Here is a 17,948-nt window from a genome sequence, read left to right as displayed (position 1 = left end):
ATAAATTCCTGAACCCTTCTGGTGTGTCTATCTGTACAGTAGTAACCTCTCAGTCCTTTGTGAGCATATGTCTGAACCAGACTTACTAAGCAGTTTGAAACTTCTCTACACTGGGAAAAATTGCCTACACTGAAAACAACTTTTTTCAATAACAAAAAGGATTTTTTCTTTTTAATCAGAAATCTGATGTGATCAGGTATGGATTAGCTGTGAACTGCTTTCTGGAATCCAACATCACATTTTTGATGTCCTTAAGCAATGCAGCAGTTCACAGATATGCCACCCTGTTACTGACACACGTTAATGAGGGGATAGCAAACTCCACTTTTACATAGATACTATTACTATGTATATGTTTGAATGATGCAGTATCACAATTTTGAGTAAGGTTTAGAACTAAAATGAGCAACTCTGTGAGAGGAAAAATGCAACAAACTCACATTGGACAAGTATCTTACGTAGGCATTAATGCATATTGTATTTTATAAATTATTTAAGGACACCTGATGACGCTGTTTCCATTCTTAGAAACCCTTCAGCAAATTCAATGTCCTAATCACCTTCTTTTTAAGATTATGCTATTATTTGTAACTTTTTTTTTAAAGAAACACAAAGTTAAAAAAAAAGTCAACATCACCTTGTGTCTCAACCAGGTATAGGGTTGACTCTAGCAACTTTTAGACAGGCATCCCTCATGAAAGAGATACTTTTTGTTCTTTGGATTCAGCTAACTTTTGAGACTCCATTGACTATTTGCACATGATTGTTTGCCCGACATCTGTCTATCCCTTCTCTGCAATTGAAATGTCAGCATTAATTACTGTGCAGTGTGAACTGACCTTTATGGTAACCATCTCAGGGGCATGCTGCTTCTCACAATGGTGTCTCACCTTCTACTTCAGCCTTTCTATTCCCTTCTGCCTGCAAAAGTAGTCTGGCTGAAAAATAACTTCTCAGAACAAATAAAGAGATTAATTTTCAGATAGATCGGTTCTCTGGGTTGGACCACCACATAGTGAAATGTTTGTGCTGACATAATGGAGGATGTGGGAAAGTGTGGTTACAGCTATGACAATTTCTTGCAGCAGCCAGAACTTAGAGTCAGTGAAGCCAGAACTTTTGAAAATTAACTGGACTGAAAACAGAGCAGGAGATGAGGAGGCCCATCCAGACACAAATGAGAGCTCTTCGACAACCTGTTTTACTGGTTGGTCTTGTATCCTCTATATACAGCACTATACTCACTGTACTATCTCAGATGGGAGTCACAAAGATAAACCATTGGCAGGTTGTACAGCTCTTTCACCACAAAAATAACACATGGAATGAGTACAGAGGAGCAGCAACATGCTCCTCAATACAGTAATAACATATGGGAGAATAAAAAAGTTCCTTCCTTTTCTAGATTTTTCTGTATGTCTACACTGACTCAGCCCTACCACAAACATCTGCTTGTGCTTAACTTCACTATTTCTGTAGATGTCACTAAAATACATTTCACAAGATGCTTTGCAGTAATTGCCCCTTACTGCTGTATGGATCCCTCAGGTAGAAATTGCTTCTTTTGTGGCAACAACATTAAAGGAACTAAACTTTGTAGCAATAAAACATCTAAGCCAGATACAATGATAAAAATACAGAGGTTTTTTAGTACAACTCTATTCACACAAAGCACTTCTGCTGGCATGGATACATGTTTCAGGAAGCACATCACTTAACAGGTAGGCCTGTGGGAATCTGTAGTGTAATCCCCATCCTTAAGGAGAAGCACTTAATTTTTTTGCAAGATCAGGCCATCACCTTCTGAACAGTGATTGTATTACATCTGCACTGTGCATAGTGCTCAGCAAATAACAATGGATGATTATCCTTAAAATAGTCTTCATGGTAGACCATAGGACAAACAGAGAAAATAGTAAAACACATGTGGAGGTGTGTATTTCTGTGGTGCATGAATAAGCTGCTTAATAAAACTGTGCTGATACGTCTATGGCCCTGATGTTCACAAAGTAGGAAAGTCTTACTGATGACATAGAATATCTGATACATGTAGGACCAGATAACAGACTTAGAGCAGACGAAGCAGGATTTTTCTATAATCATGTTTTTGCTAACCTATGAAGTTTTCTTTTTTTCAATTCTTCCTTGAATCTTGCATAAAAGCTTATGAATCCAATTTCATCTAGCCTGTTATTGGCATGGGTGTTTTTCTTTCCCTGTCAATGCAAACTTGCTTCTGTACTTAAATCTGATACTTATCATCTAAATGCCACTAATCTATTATTTTTTAAATTAAAAAAAAAAAGAAATCAAATGCAATTTTAAGTAAAATATTAAGTCTGTTTCTATTCAAAGCAAAGGGGTTTTTTCAGGTATAGTAAAAGGTAAAGATTTCTGAATAATAATACAATTGCTAAAAATAAAAATTAAAGAAGAATTAGTGGAACTCTCAGTCCATTAAAAATATTTTAAAACAGGCTACCCAGAGCAGGACCTTACATACCAAGTTGAGCTATTTGATAGATTATATGGTCCTTTATTTCATATTGCTAAGACTGAATGCTGTACTTGAATTTGTTTTAGGAATATCAATACTACATTATTAACGTAACAGCATATAATTACTCAACATAACTGCTTTCCAGGCAAAATGCAAAATACTTACCACTGGTGATGAACAAGTTCCACAATGGGACCTGAAATACTTACTTGCTCAAGTACTCTTCTTGTTTTCAACTTTATATAATTGCAGCTGGCAGGTTTACCATGTCACATTAATTTACTTCAGAACATACTGTGTCACTTTAAAGCAGCTAAGAACACAGCATTACAGAAACCTTATTGCTAGCCTCTTATAAAGACTACACCATCGCTAAAAGGTTCATCCTCTTTATTAAAAAAATTTTGCAGTCTTCCTGCCCCCAGCTATATTAAGGTCCTGTGACAAGTACCATCCATGTTCCGAATTTTCACAACATCCTGAATGTTTTGCCTGTACAAACAGATTTTACAAGGACAATGGCATGAAGTTCTTTAACTGTAACCAACCTGCATAGCAACCTCCGGCAGGATCACAGAGGCACTACCAGAATGAGTGCTCAGCACTGAGCCTTGAGCAGCAATGTGTCAGAGCACCTATGTTGTATCTGCTGGCTACTGACAGACAGTAGGTACCAGATGGTAACAGAGAACAGAGAATGTTAATTCAAAGCACTGGAGAGCATTAGTCATGCTGGATGGCCACAGTAAATTCTGCCAACATATTCAAGATACAGGTAATAAATCCTGGATTTTTGGCTTCCCTTCTTCCTCCCACCTTTCAGGAAACACACACCCAGTCACACTTCAAAAATAATAAAAAGGAACAGTGTTAGGCACCCAGATTAAGCAAATTCACGTTGCTTCAACACAAAAAATAAAACAAACAATCAGAGTTAAACAAGAAGAGAAAGTGTGTAAGTCTTACTCCATGAACTTGTGCTAATAGCACCTGTGCCACTATATGCTTCACCATCACTGAAGCGTTCATCATCAGAGTGTTTAAAGGCTGTATAACATATAAATTGATTTGAGAAAAAGGAATAGCCTGTATTAATCCTCTAGAAGCAGAAAGACATACTAGGCTTTGTAGATTTAAAGATGGTTGAATGGGAGTTCAAAAGATTGGGAGAAAATTCAACAAAGTGAACATAAGGCTATAAGCAATTTAAAGGCCATTTATCACAGTAATTACACAAGTAGTTGAGTGTTTGAAAACCAGAAAATGTATCAAAAACAGGCCTGAGAGAAATAACTGATCATGATGCAGCAGAAAATAATTTCTTCTGAATCACACTTGTTTGCTTTCACTTGCAGCTTTGCAAGAATTAAAAAAAAAAAAAAAAAGTAATATCTGAATCCTAAACATTGTATTTTCTCAATAGTGTAACTCACTTATCAGCATAAAATCCCATTTCAAAAATTACTGCAAGCAGCTTAGGAACAAGAATGCCATTACCTTCCAGTATTATTTAGAATACAAGTGCATTTGTGTTCCTTGTAAAAGAAAAAAGCCCAACCCTGAAACCTATGTTCCTAAATCCCTAGGAATTTTTGAAATTAGTCACTGTACAAATTATTTGCATGAAATAATAATAACCATAAAACAGCATATGTAAGATACTGTAACATTAATTAACAGGCAAGTGTAAAAAAGAAAAATTCTTGCAAATGCATCTATATTTATCAGATGCCATTGGGATTAAAATTTCTAAGAAGTCATCTGTGAACTTTTAGAAGGTGATGTTTTTAAGCTATTTCCTTTATTCTCTGATGTATAAAACTACAGTACTTTATCAATCCCTCCACAAGTTCACAGAAATTTTCTTGGGACTTAGCTAAGCGGTACAACATATGCCTCCTGTCTATACATACAATAGACTCTGAAACCAAAGTGCCAAACTTATTAGCATGTTGTTACTTTATGTCATGCCGTATGTATCTGTGATTCCTGTGTGCCAAAAGCTCCCTCAAGGGAACAGTCTCCTCACCTTCCACCTTATGCATCTTCCTACACAAATGTTTCCAATTAGCACAGAACTCCCAGATATATGTATCTAGAAGAGGTGGCACTGATCCAAAAAATCTACTGCTCAAATTCCTCTTTGTGGGAGGGTCAAACCCAGCTTTGGGACAGCTCTACATTTAAATTTTAAAATATGAAGTTAGGAAATGTTCCCATTTGTTGATTTGGTTCAGATAAGCATTTTCTGAAAAAGATGCAGAGGTCCAGGATTTGGTTTGGGTCATCTTTATTCAAATGCCATAATGACTACCTCAATAAAAAAGGCCATTATACAGAACTTCATTTTAAGCACTGCAAAATGAAGATGTCAAAGTACTTAAGCAGCTATTCTGAACCTACATTAGAGGTTACATAAGTGATATGGAATAAGAACTTAGAAAAATTGCTCACCTTCTTCATCTGAAACATCCAGGACCTCAGTCATTGTCTCAGGTACATTTAGCTTGTGCTTCTCTGTTACAGTCTGCAAAGACAGAATCGTCAATCCTCAAATTAAACACCAAAAGAAGCAGCGAAGTTTACAGCAGGATATTTTCAACAGCAGTGGGACCTGCTGAGACATTTTATAACATGTTTTTCCTTCCCCTAAATTCATTTTTCATCTTTATTCCAGAAGCTGCTATTCTCAGTACTCTATAAGGTTAACATTTATTCTGGCGGAAAAGTACAAAAAAAATAAAGATAATGAGCTGGTCAGAGGAATAAAAGAAAAGAAAGCTCTCAGCAAATTTATTTATAAATGGTGCATGTAGAACAATTCAGCTCAATGTTTCCAAGATGATTTTAAAATGAATTAGGTAATGTCTACAGAAGAGCTTCAGAAAGTTGTATGTGGCATATGGAAATTATTAAATTGTAAAGCATTTGGAAATGAAGTTATGAATGATGTGAAATTTTTAAACTAAAAAAAGATGTGAAGGATTTACACAGATCACTTGAAACATTTCTTCTCCCCCCCCGCCCCAAAAGTGACTACACTGCATATTAATGACATCCTTTTCAGAAATCATGTATATTCCCCCAAATCGTGTATACATCAGGGTGAAAAGAAGTTATTTGAAGATTCTGATATATTTTGTGTGCCTAAAAGCTTAAAATATTGTGATACAAGACAAGTATGGACCAAGGACTACTGGGAGGACACTGTTTTAAGTGTGAGAGCACAGAGTAGGAGAACATTGGAAGATTATTTTTTTTTAATATGATTTTATCTTCACAAATGACTTCCAGGAGGAAACAGAAGATGTTCAGGGGTGCTGAATCAAGAAGGGGGACATCCTTTTACCATCAAGATACACACTGGAGAAGGAAATGATGAACATGAGAGAAATTGTAGGAAGCGCAAGGTGTGAAGAAGTTGCCTGCAGGAAACTCTCCAGTGTGTTACAATACAGGAGACAAAATGCCAAGGACTTAAAAAAGAGCAGTGATCAGAACAGCATTAGTCACAAGAGAAAAATAAATATTTCCCTGGCTCCACCCAGAGCTGCAGCCAGCCAGCTGAACTGGGGAGCTGGGGAGGAGTCAATGCATCGCCCTTTGAGGTATGTAGGAGCAGATGTGCCCCTTTGGCATGGAGAGGAATGTCAGGAGGCCATGGGTCTTGTGAAACTCCCATTGAGGTAGTACTGCACTCCCTATCCTTGATGGTATCTATCAAGCATAAATTAACATTACATGCAGAAGTAGTGAAAGAGCATACAATCTGAAGGATAACTGATGTCAGCCAAATCCCGAGTCCCTTATGCAATATGCTTTTGGGACAATGCTCACTGATATCAAGCAGTGAAGTCAATAGCAGGTTTTGTTGCACAAAACTTACTAGGTATTTCCCGATTCTGTTTTATACTACTTTATTTTTAAAAATCCAACAAAGATAGCATTTCTGATTATTGTAAGATACTGCACTTCTATAAATAACAAAGTTACCAACAGTGTAATTACTTTGGAACTTTGTTTTCAAAGTCTGCTTTATATTTTTGAAATATATTTAACTATGACAGCAGTTTTCAATTCACCCTCCTGAGGTACAGGGAAAGAACAATGCCCTTTGCTTCAAATGGCAATCCCCATTAGGCCTCCTAAATTCACTCTTACCCATGATTCAAGACAATTAATTATTTCTGTTGCAGTGCTTTTCATAACATGTTCTGTGTTGAAAATTAGTTTATATTCATCAAATGCCTCCACCAATATGTCTGACTTTCTCCCCCTGCATTCCCACAGCTTTTCTCAGACAGAAATGTCAGACAGCAGTAGGGTGACAAAGCCATCAACAGGGAGGATGCTATCATTCAGGTGATGTTGACCTCATCTCTTCAAGAATACTATGGTAAGTTAACAAATACATCGTAAATTTAAAGAAAAAAATCACTGACACTGGGCTAAAGAAATAAACCCAGGTGAAGGGGCTGTATATTTTTCAAGTGAAGTGGAAAGCACTGTGTGCAAGTACCAATTTACTGGCATTGTAATTGTAATTGGCATTGCAATTGTATCTACACAAAGCATACTGCAAATTCTCTATTGCCAGTTCATGTTTCCCACATAAAATAACTGAAAAGTCAGGAAAAAAAACACAAAGGCAGGAGGAGGTGACCAAATTCTGAAGGAAGGGGAAAGAATGGGCCTGCCTAGGAGTCCCAAAAGGTAGTTTTCATAAGTCTGCTGTATGACCAAAATTTATTTCAGAAACCTTGGTTCCCAAACTTAGCTTACATCCAAAATCCATTTGCTTAGAACACATATGTCAAAGGATGTTACAATACTCTAGTCTGCAAGTTACAGGTATAGAGGTACATCGTATGCTGTCTTTCTATTAGCTTAGATCTGCAGACCCTAGTAACTAACATTTATTTATCATTATATCAATTTATTCATAAATTAGGTTTTTACAGGCCTCTATATAACAGCAATCTGGTCTTCGCCTAAGGCTCTCAGACATTATTCTTTATTTACTGAGAAGTAATGATACTTTATTTACTTCTTGATTTTCCCTTCAGTCAGAGAAAATTATTACATAATTTAAGAATTGAAACAAAGTTTGGAAAATAGAATCAAAAGTGTGTGTGTGCGTGTGAGCATGTGCATGTTTCAGAAGAACAAAAAAATCTGTAATGCTATTGCTGGAACACTGAACTCAGCAAGAATCATGAATTCTACACCAGTTTCCAACAGAAGTTGTGAATTAATGTTTTTAAATGAACTTTTAATATAATACTAGATTTTTTTATTGATATGCATATTAGAAATGTCAAATACTCTCAAAATTTAAAATCCATATCTAGCCCCATGAATGGCCCACTTTGAAAATTGCTCAATGTATATTTCTCAAACTCTCTACTGTTTAGTGCCACTGAGAATTCAATTATGTACTTTACTTTAGGCTTCTGTACTTAAGACTTTCATTGTAAGACCAGATTTTCATAGAATGGCATAGAATAATTCAGATATCTAATTCAGGTACATAAACCTGTACATACTTTCAGTGCTTACTTACTCAACTGCAGTATACTGTAAACAACCTCAAAGCTCCTCATATATTCATTTGTCCACAGGAAGACTATGTCTGTTTGTATAAACACCCCAAAACTTAATTGCATAGCAAACCTTTGAAAGTCTAGCCTATTCTGATTTATTTCCTAGTCATCTCTCATCTGTGAGTAAAAATATGTGCACTTTATTCTCCCTATTGCTTTATATTCATGTGGCTCCACTAATAATAAAACTAATGCAAGTAAGAGAAAAATTTGTTCAAAGTTAGACCAAAGGCTTTGGCACTGAAAATCTTTTCCTCATCTCAAGCACCAGTGACTTGAATATCAATAAAGCATCAGCCTGTCTAACATCCTCCATGCATCACTCAGCTACAACCTTACAGAATGAAGTAGCTATGGTGACAGAACCTTTTTTTCAGTGCTAAATGCTGTGTTCTGGTTTGGCAACACCAACCTCACCATCTGGAGAACTTTATTGCAGGGAGTGCCTGTGAGTGCCTGTTATTTATCCCTCCTTTTGAGGACTTGTTCTAAATTATGTTTAATCAACATTCTTCACCATGAACAACACCATCAGAGGTTTATATTCTACATATCCCTAAGGTACAAGATTCCGACAAATTCATAGCTGAAAGATCTGAGTTTATCGAGGGTTCCCACCTGACCTTTAAAAGCAGTGCTTTGTACACAGGCACAGTTCAAGATTTCAGATTTCTCTTATATTACAAGCATTAGAGGTCAACTATGCAAGTAAGATTCAGTATTTGATTCAGTCCTAATCCCCAAGCATCTGGTAGAAAAATCCATTACCCTTAAAGTTTAAAGAAACATTTATCCAAAGTAAATAACTCACAGGTGTCTTCTCATAGTGTAATCCCTATTATTACAAAGCATCTAATACTTACATATGACAAGGTACAAAGCTCCACAGTGCAATGCAATGTATGACAGAAAGGAAGTTACAGCTTATATCAGGGCATAAATGGAAAAAATGTGCCAGGACACAGCACAGAGAACAGCAAAGGTGTCATTTGAAGCTAAAAAAGACACTGTGGGAAAGAGCTGAAGTTTCTTGAAAAATTTTACCTAGGTTTTATTTTTCTAAATCTCTGGATAGATACATTTGTGTTTATGTATGCACGTGTGTGATGTGCTACATGAGTAAACGAGAACTCAAAATAAGTAACAAAAACATACAGTTTTTATTGAGAGACTTCTGGAACTATGCTGGAATTCTTTGTCCAAACCTGACTCAGTCTGATCTTTGCAGCTCATTAATAAATTATGGCTCACTCTATTTGTAACCTTATGCCATGTTACTTTTACTCCATCTTCCTCGGTTAATATCAGTGGGACTTGCTGTCAGCACACAACAAAATCAAAATTATTTTCCCATTTCTTTGCAAGTAACTTTGGATCTCTCCTCTTCCTCTAATCCCCTCTCTGACTGAGTAGTGGCATCTTTTAAGTAATCTGTGAATTTTCATGGCTCTGAGCTCCTAAATGACATCTAGATATGATAGGTTTTCTAGACTGCTAATCCTTCTTGCATTTAAAAAAGGGGGTGTGTGTGTGCAAAAAAAAGAGCATGACCTTACAACAGTGTTTCAAGATAAAATGCAGTAATGGGAATTAAAATTAACTTCTTAAATGATGCACTATTTCTAATATTCTCCCTTCCTACCTGCTAAAACAATTGTAGATGGGAGGTAAAAGTCAAAGAAGAGAAAATCTTCCTGTCCCAGAGTGTCAGAATACATCACTTTTTCCCAGATTAAAGCAACAGTACCACCTTGCTGATGTTCAGCACATACTATTCACAAACCCTGAAATCAAAATACAGACTACCAAGAGCATGGAGGACTGAGAGGACTGAGCACATGAGGGAAGATTCTTTTGTATTTTGGAAAACTGGGATCTACTTGAACTGAAAGTGATTTGAGTGAAAAGATGATTGATACAATTCAGAGCCATCTAGTGAGCATCATTAAGCTTGGCACCACTCCATGGCTGGTACAGTCCAAATGCTGACAAGCTTACTGTGGTGTGCTGCAACGGTTGAGCCTTAGTAGGTGTCAAAAGTGTGGAAACGTAAGGACAGACTGAAAAGGAGAGGTGAAAAGAGAAACAGAGAAACAGGACAGGATCGAAACAACAATGCACAAACTTCTGGAAAGTTTGGGTTTGCAGCTCAGACCCATATCTAGAAAAAAAGTTTCACTCTGCTTTTGAATAGTTGTTTTCCATCTGTATGCCCATAGACGTTACCCAGCTCAGTGAAGCCTGTTGTGTTGCACACACTTCCACATGCTTAAAAGATATACTGAAAGCATTGTAGCACTTTTGCAAAACTCCAACAGAAAGGGGGGGGGCTAAAACCCGAAAATAAAAAAAGGAAACACACATGGAGAGTCTGAGGGAAGAAGAGCAAGACAACATTCTGAATAAAGAAGAGAGACATTTTAATGCATCTGCAACTCACAGTTGTGGTGGTAGTAATCTCCTCCGTTACAACCTTCAGCGTATCGACCACTGAGATATATCCCAGACGCCTTGCAATAGCTAAGGCAGTGTTACCATTCTGAAGAGAAAAAAGAGAAGGGGAGAGAGAGAGCGCAATGAGAGGGAGGATTGTGATGTGAACCAATGAGCTCACTCTCAACACTGCATGAGCCAGCATTTCCATCCAAAACAAGGCGCAGCCTAGGAAAATCACTGTTTTTTTACCATTACATCTGACTCCGTCTTTGTAACTTCTTTAAGACTATAGCCCTGATTACCATGGTAACACAACACACTTACATCTGCCTGCTATTCTAAATAAAAAAGTGCTGTATGGTTTAACCCTTCAGTGCTCAGATTTCACTACACAGAATATGTCTTGTCTGCAGAAGTTCATGTTTCATTTTGTATAAATGGCTCTGTATCAGAAATACTCTTCTAAAAAAAAAAAAAAGTATTTTAAAATGTTACAGTTTCACTTCCAGTTGAAACTGTTAAATCTTTATCAGCTACAATTCCCTCTTCGGAGAATACAAGATTACAGCTTTATTGTCCACGTACACTTTTATTCCCCCTTACAGCAAAAATGTTTGTCCCATAAAAGTACACAAAAGCTAATGATTTAACAAACTCAAAAAAGGCCTGGGGGTGGGGAATTAATTTCCATTTAAATACATTTATTTGCAGTTTAAATGCCCATGATATAGAGATGTGCCATTCATCAAATGGACATTAAAATGACAATTTAGTAAGTATTTAGGCCTATTTATCTCCATTTCATCATTTGGAACATTGGCAGTCCATGGTCTCCGTCTCATTCAACTTGGGGAAGGGAGGAAGTGGCATGTTTCATGATTCTTTGCCAAGAGCTCTACACAGAATTGTTCTATTTCGCACTAAACCAAAGGACACATGCTGGCCTATCAGGGGAATCATGGAAAGCCAATGTACTGCTCTTTGCACTGAAATTATTTCTCTTGTGACACTACTGCACTGTGTGAAGGATATGAGCCTGAGGGCTTCTCTCTACTTCAGTATTGGCTTTGGTTATCTATAATTTAAATTCCTCTGTACTACTCTATCTCAGCAACCCTGAAGCAACACAGTTTGTGTATTAGCAGCACAATATGAACAGACAGAATCTTCACAGCATAAATAATTTGACTGTTACCATCACTTGCACATTAACTGCTCATATCCCACTTCCATATTCCCCTGCCAAATGTTTCAGGTTGAAATTCTCCCTTAATCTCAACCTAGAGGTTACTATGTGTGGACAAGAACAGATATAGTACCTGAGAAAGCATGCAAACTGTGCAGTAAAGACACATCCTTGAGACCCTGCTTAGATTTGGGTCAGATTTGGGCATGACAGCCCCAACATGAGGACTGAAACCAAATAAAGAGAGCTTCAGTTGAATATGCCCAATAGTACCTACAGCCCCAGAAGCTGACTACAATCGTCTCCTGCTTGATGATCTGGTGCATAGACTGGTATTTTGGATAACCTCACAGAAGATTATTCAGTGTGATCATTCCAGCACCAAACAGGGTGCCAGTGCTGATTTAAGCATGCACAATGTATGTACATGGAAACCTGATCCACTCTGGGGAATGACACGAGTTTTGGACATTCTGGCTGAATTTTAAAGATTACCCAATTAGAAGTGACTAATAACAACATCAAAATGAAATAGGACAGTTGCATTCCTGCCTGAGAAGGAGCTGTGCCAGAGACTATTGACAGTCTCTGAGGAGGCATTAACATCAGTGAACTCAGTAAGAACCTGAAGCAGATCCAGTGGATAGAGAGACAGAAATTTGGGTTTATATCTTAAAAAAAAAAAAAATAAGCTCATGTTCTGGGTTCCCCTTAATTTTTACAGAAAAATCCTTATCAAGATATCAATTCATAGACGGAAGCGTTGATGCAGAGGGCAACTGAAAAACACAGCACAGCTAGCTGTGGCCAGCCTGACCCTGCAGCTCAGGCATCAGTTTCCCCAGCTCATGTTTAGCTTAGTGCACAATGAGTTAGACCTGAACTACCTTAAGAGGATAAGGAAAAGAAAAGGAAGTTACACATCTGACAACCAGCTGTATGAGGAATACTTTCACCAAAACAAAGGCTTGTTCTCAAGCCCTGAGAAAGAAAAGAACTGTCCAGGGAAACAAGTTCCCACTGGCACTTCCCAGACTTACAGTGGTGATGGCGTTGGGCTTGGCCCCATGCTGGAGAAGAACGTTAATGATGTGAGTGTGGCCTTGTTGAGCAGCTTGGTGAAGAGGGGTATACCCATTCTGTTGTCCACAGTGGTTACAATAAAAGCAAACAAACAAACAAAAACCACCAGTAATTAGATTAGACACTTCGCTTTGCTTCCTTCTGCTCCTTTTGAGACATTTCAAAAAGAAATTATGCCATTAATCAACCCAAAGATAATAAATCTTTAGTAATAATAACACTCCTTCCCCAGATTAATGAAAAGACAAAGGAAGATAATATTTTTATTCACAGATCACCCTTCATCTCACAATATAAGCAATCTCTGGAAAGACAGATAATTCCTCATTTCCTAAACCAGAGGGAGGAATAACAAGGAACAGTAAAGTTAAAGTGGCATGCTAAGGACACAGAATCACAGCTGAGGCAGCGAACATTTTTCTTCTTTTCACATCTTAGTTTTCTATAGAAGCCCGAAGATTTGCCTTTAAAGTATTTGAGCCAATTTAAAAAATATATAAATTTTAACAGCAGCGATTTGAGACTATTTGCTTTTAAAAAGGCCAACAACATAAACCTATTACAAATGTCAATCAATTTTACCTTTACTTTGCCTTCAAAAGGCTTAACCAAGCTCTAATTACACTAAAAAACATGTACACAATGTCTATATTAATAAACACGCTTGACTCCGTATACATATCTCCTCCAGTGATCATTCTAATGTTACACAATACAGAAACATAATCAAAGTGTACTTCAGCCAGTTGATCTGAGATGGTATTGTGAAAGTCCAGCCAGGCAATTAATTTACAAAATTATTTGCAATTGGCTTTGAAAGCAAGCAGAGAATAAACTGGAAAAAAACACCAAGTTGATCTCACTGTACACATATGTAAAGCCTGGGGGCAGGCTCTGAAAGACACGCTCTGAGAGTTATCTCTTTTGCAAACGAATAGATGCAAGTAATGCTTTGTACTACTAATTAAATAGTGATAGTTCAGAACTGTTACAATTCTTATATTTACAGTATACATGAATGGACTACTAAGAAATCGAAGGAGGATTTTACTGTAGGTTGTAGTGCAAAGTAAATTCACTGTCTTTAGTTAAGTATTAGTGCAGTCCTTCAAAAACAGAGTTCAGCCATATCATTTTTCACAGAGATGACACAAAGCATCGTGCAGGCTTTCTCTAGTTAAAGACCAAGCTGCAATAGAGGTTACTTATTCTTTAACATGCCTACCCTGAATCTAGCCAGGATGAAGTTGCTCTTTAAACTGAGTCCACAGTACCAGCTGACAGACTGCCAGTATTTTTATTGGTCCCTAGGTTGAGATTTTGAAGAACCACTGGCCCATACTCATACAAACTTGCTGACTTCAATGAAATTGTTCTAAATAAGTTAAATAGCTGGGGAAACGGCATTGGAATCTGGCCCAGTGGCCCCTTAAGACTTAGAGTAAGACCTAATACTAAAGACACAAGTATGTCTGTCCTTTTAGCTCATCTCCAAATAAATACCTCAGCTGAATGTCTTGGCAGCTATCATTTGGATCCTGCTAGTGTCTGCTTTATTAATTCTTATCAGCTGTTTTTCTAGTAGTGTTGCCTGTTCTTTTGGAAACCCTGGTTTTTGCCCATTGATTTTGGGTGATCTCATGAGGGATGGGCCAGCATCTTTTATTTATTTACTTTGCTGTTTCTTACAACATTGAGCTGTGAGCACTGTGATGAAATAGTGCTACTCTGAGAAAGGAATCCATCCCATAGGTTGCAGATGGGGACAGAGGAGCTGGCCAGAGGGACCAGCAGACCACAAGCCTGTGATTTTGATTTAGTATTTGTAAGATACAGTATGTCACTAGAAATATCAATGGACTTCTTCATGCTGATCTCAAAACAGGCAATGTGAAGCTAGTAGCTAGCCTGAAGCTATTGCCTGAAGCCAGCTTTAACTAAGCTGAATCCCTGAAGCTCCCAAGTTAGCCTTCTTCCTGATAAGGGTGATGCGATGGTTTCTGGGATGCAACACACTGTTGCTGTCACCAGAACCTCTCTGTGTATACTCAGGAGATACACAATTCTTGCTACAAAATGCATCACAATCAGGTGTTGTGCCCACCAGTTTATACTAGAAGAAACTGCTGAAGTCAGTAGAATTCATTCAAGACTTTGGTTATAGGCAGTCAGGTCCATTTCAGTATAAATGGTCAGTAACAGTGTTCCCGGATTCCCCTCAAAAAAAACCCCAAAGCTGTCATCAGTAAACTGCATTCCTCCATCACAGCTGCTTCCTCTCCCAAAGTCATACCACCCACACTTTGATCAGCAATAATTCCTCCCACTCTTCCCCCAGCAGACTGGAGAGAACCTGGCATCACCCTCAGAGTGTCTGAATTGTTACTTACTAGTTTAGCAGCACACCGGTATTACATTGGTGTAAACCATGTGTAAATAAGAAAAAAAAAAATATCAGTAAAACTGATTCTCTTATCTCCTTCTTTCATACACCCAAATAGTTACCTGACTTTTCTTTTGTGAACAATACACAATGAGATGTAGCAGAGAGAAGTGATTCCACTACAGCCACGAATCACCATATGTTGACACATACCACGCAGCAACTACAGTTTCCTAGTGAAAAGGCACCTATGGTATGTATTATAAATACATAAATAAAGAGCAAAACCAATGAAAAATTCTTTACCTTTGTTTTAGCATTGACATTTGCTCCCTGCTTGAGAAGAAAATTCACCATTTTGATGTTTCCATAGTGACATGCCACAATTAAAGGTGTATAACCAAGCTACAATAAGAGAACAAAGAAGTAAAACTGCAAGCTCAGTGGAACATTCCTTTTACAATGGTAGCATCCTTTGGCACACTGAAGACAGTAGCCACTCCATGATTTACCTTTGTCTGAGCATCTTGGTTTGCACCGTGTTTTGTGAGTATTTCAGCTACATTCACTTTATCCTCTTGAGCTGCAAGGTGTAAGGATGTCAGTCCAGTCTGGAGGTAGAATATACAAAATAAATAAATAAAGATAAAAGTAAGAATCAAACTTATTTTACTTGAGGGAAGAAATCTAGACTTTCCCGCTTTCTCATCTTTAAAAGATTAAGAGATCCTAACTATAGCCTTTAAGTATGGGTGATTTTTTTTTAAACAAAGCAGAGCTGATGTTTCTCCTGTTCCGGCTGACAAACAGCTCCAAAGCAATTACATCACCATAACCACAGTGTAAAACTTCCAGGCATCAATGATCACACTCCGATTGTATACAATAATGTCACTTGGGAAGCTGAGGAGCCCATTAATAAATTAGGGAAGCACAGTGAATGTGCTTCCCACTCCTCAGACAGGAAAGGGAACCTTGACAACTGCAGGCACGAGTCAGAATGAAGAAAATAACTCCAGAAATAGATCCCATTCAAAGATGCCAAGGCAATGGATGCAGCCTTTAAAAACTCCCTGTGATCACGCACATAGTGCTTCCCTGTGAACAAGGCAGGGAACAAATTTTCTAAGAGAAATGAAGAGCATCTTGTCTCTCATTGGTTAGGTAGTGTAATACATTAATGCCAGACAGTGAGAGACTTGAGCCTTCTATTTTGTCTTGTATGAACAAAAGCTGCAGGCTTTCAACTTGAATTAAATAAGACTTACATATATGCCTGGATATATCTGGTGACCAACGAAGATCTACAGTAACAGGGGTTTTTTGAGGAACTTTTTTTCTATGAAAAAGCTGTCATGTACAATAATTTTTAAAAAAATAAAAGAAATTGGAAAGGTCCTCCATAGGATTTTTCTCACTCACTACTCCGCTAATAATGTTGTTTCGTTATTTGCCAGACACAGCCAATTTCTTCCACTTTGAAAGAGGGCTGAAGGGTAAATATATGAGGAGAAGCACCTTTGCTGGCAAGAGCACTGAACTGGAGCTCTTAGATTTCTGATACATGTTGTTAATCTACCCATGAACCCACAGACTCCAGAATTTTACATTCCTCTTTCTTTGCATCTAATGTAAAAACTTCAGGAGCATATGCACCTGAGAGATGACAAGGTTGCAGCACAACAAAAATACTGCAGTCCTGCCTTCCTGAATGCTCAGAAACAATTTTCTCTTGTTCTGCCTTTCCTCCTGTAACCTCTCTACCAGCGCCAGGTGTTACATCATTTTCCTCCGGTCACGGCAACAGCTGCAGCTCCTCCTGTGCCTTACCCAGTACAGCTATTAATTACATGATATAAGTTAACTGGTCAATCCATCTGCCAGTCCTAGATACCCTCTTCTCGTTTTTACTGCTCACCCACCTGTTGTCACTTCTGCAGACTCACAAATATGTATATAAGGAAGCGAAGCTGAGAATTCCTGACAACGTGACATCATTTCCACACTGCACTTTGCATCTTACCAGATACTCCCACGCACAGTAGTTTGTCTCCAGTTGCGAGTTACCTTTGTTGCCACATGGATATTGGATCCTTTCTCCAAAAGCAAGGTCACCATGTCAGTGTGACCTTCTTGGGAGGCCAAATGAAGTGGGGTGACTCCCTGCTTGGTCAAAATGTTGGTCTCAGCCCCATAGTTCAATAGAGTGGTAGCTATCTGCATCTGATTTTTCTTGGCAGCAATATGCAGAGGAGTGTATCCATTCTAATACCAGTCAGAAAACAAAATGAGAATAAAATAAACACAACAGCCATGTAAGCCTAAGAATTCAGACACCATAAAACAGTATTATTTTATGTTACCCCTTATTATTACACATGAGAGTTCATTAAATTTTCAAGGCCACACATTTCCCAGCTGTTGTGTTGCTTTGCCTGTCTGTTAATTTCACCATCAAAACTAGAACAAAGCCAGCCCTCACTAGGGTGGGCAGCACTGTTCAGCTGATACCTTCAAATTATCCCAAGTTTGACACCTACATTTCAAATAACCTATGTTGTAAATATTCACTTTTGACTGATGAGTGACATTCTCCGCAATGAGTGATGGGTGCACACTCTTCATTGCATTATGCTTGCTCGGAGTGTGTGGGCAGAGGTGTGTTTGCATACGGAATTTTGATACGTGTGTCAGTCACGGCACTGGCTGGAAACAGCAATAGGGAGGAATGTGTTTCTGATCAAATTAACCATTTAA

The 17,948-nt window shown here is 37.9% G+C and overlaps 1 protein-coding gene across 50 annotated transcripts in view; it reads right to left on the bottom strand.

Moving 5' to 3' along the window:
• The window catches only part of ANK2 (ankyrin 2), a 371,582-nt gene that overhangs the window by 77,849 nt on the left and 275,785 nt on the right, over positions 1-17,948 (bottom strand). For all 50 annotated transcript variants that reach the window (XM_074823462.1, XM_074823464.1, XM_074823465.1 and 47 more), the window contains 6 exons: positions 17,259-17,456; positions 15,704-15,802; positions 15,498-15,596; positions 12,766-12,864; positions 10,544-10,642; positions 4,955-5,027 (listed from right to left, as the gene is read on the bottom strand). In XM_074823462.1, the coding sequence (XP_074679563.1) occupies positions 4,955-5,027; positions 10,544-10,642; positions 12,766-12,864; positions 15,498-15,596; positions 15,704-15,802; positions 17,259-17,456 (667 nt within the window). The remainder of the gene's footprint in view (positions 1-4,954; positions 5,028-10,543; positions 10,643-12,765; positions 12,865-15,497; positions 15,597-15,703; positions 15,803-17,258; positions 17,457-17,948) is intronic.

Source organism: Strix aluco, chromosome 4, assembly GCF_031877795.1.
Source record: "Strix aluco isolate bStrAlu1 chromosome 4, bStrAlu1.hap1, whole genome shotgun sequence".
Taxonomy (NCBI): Eukaryota; Metazoa; Chordata; class Aves; order Strigiformes; family Strigidae; genus Strix; species Strix aluco.
This window is presented reverse-complemented; position numbering and strand designations above follow the sequence as displayed.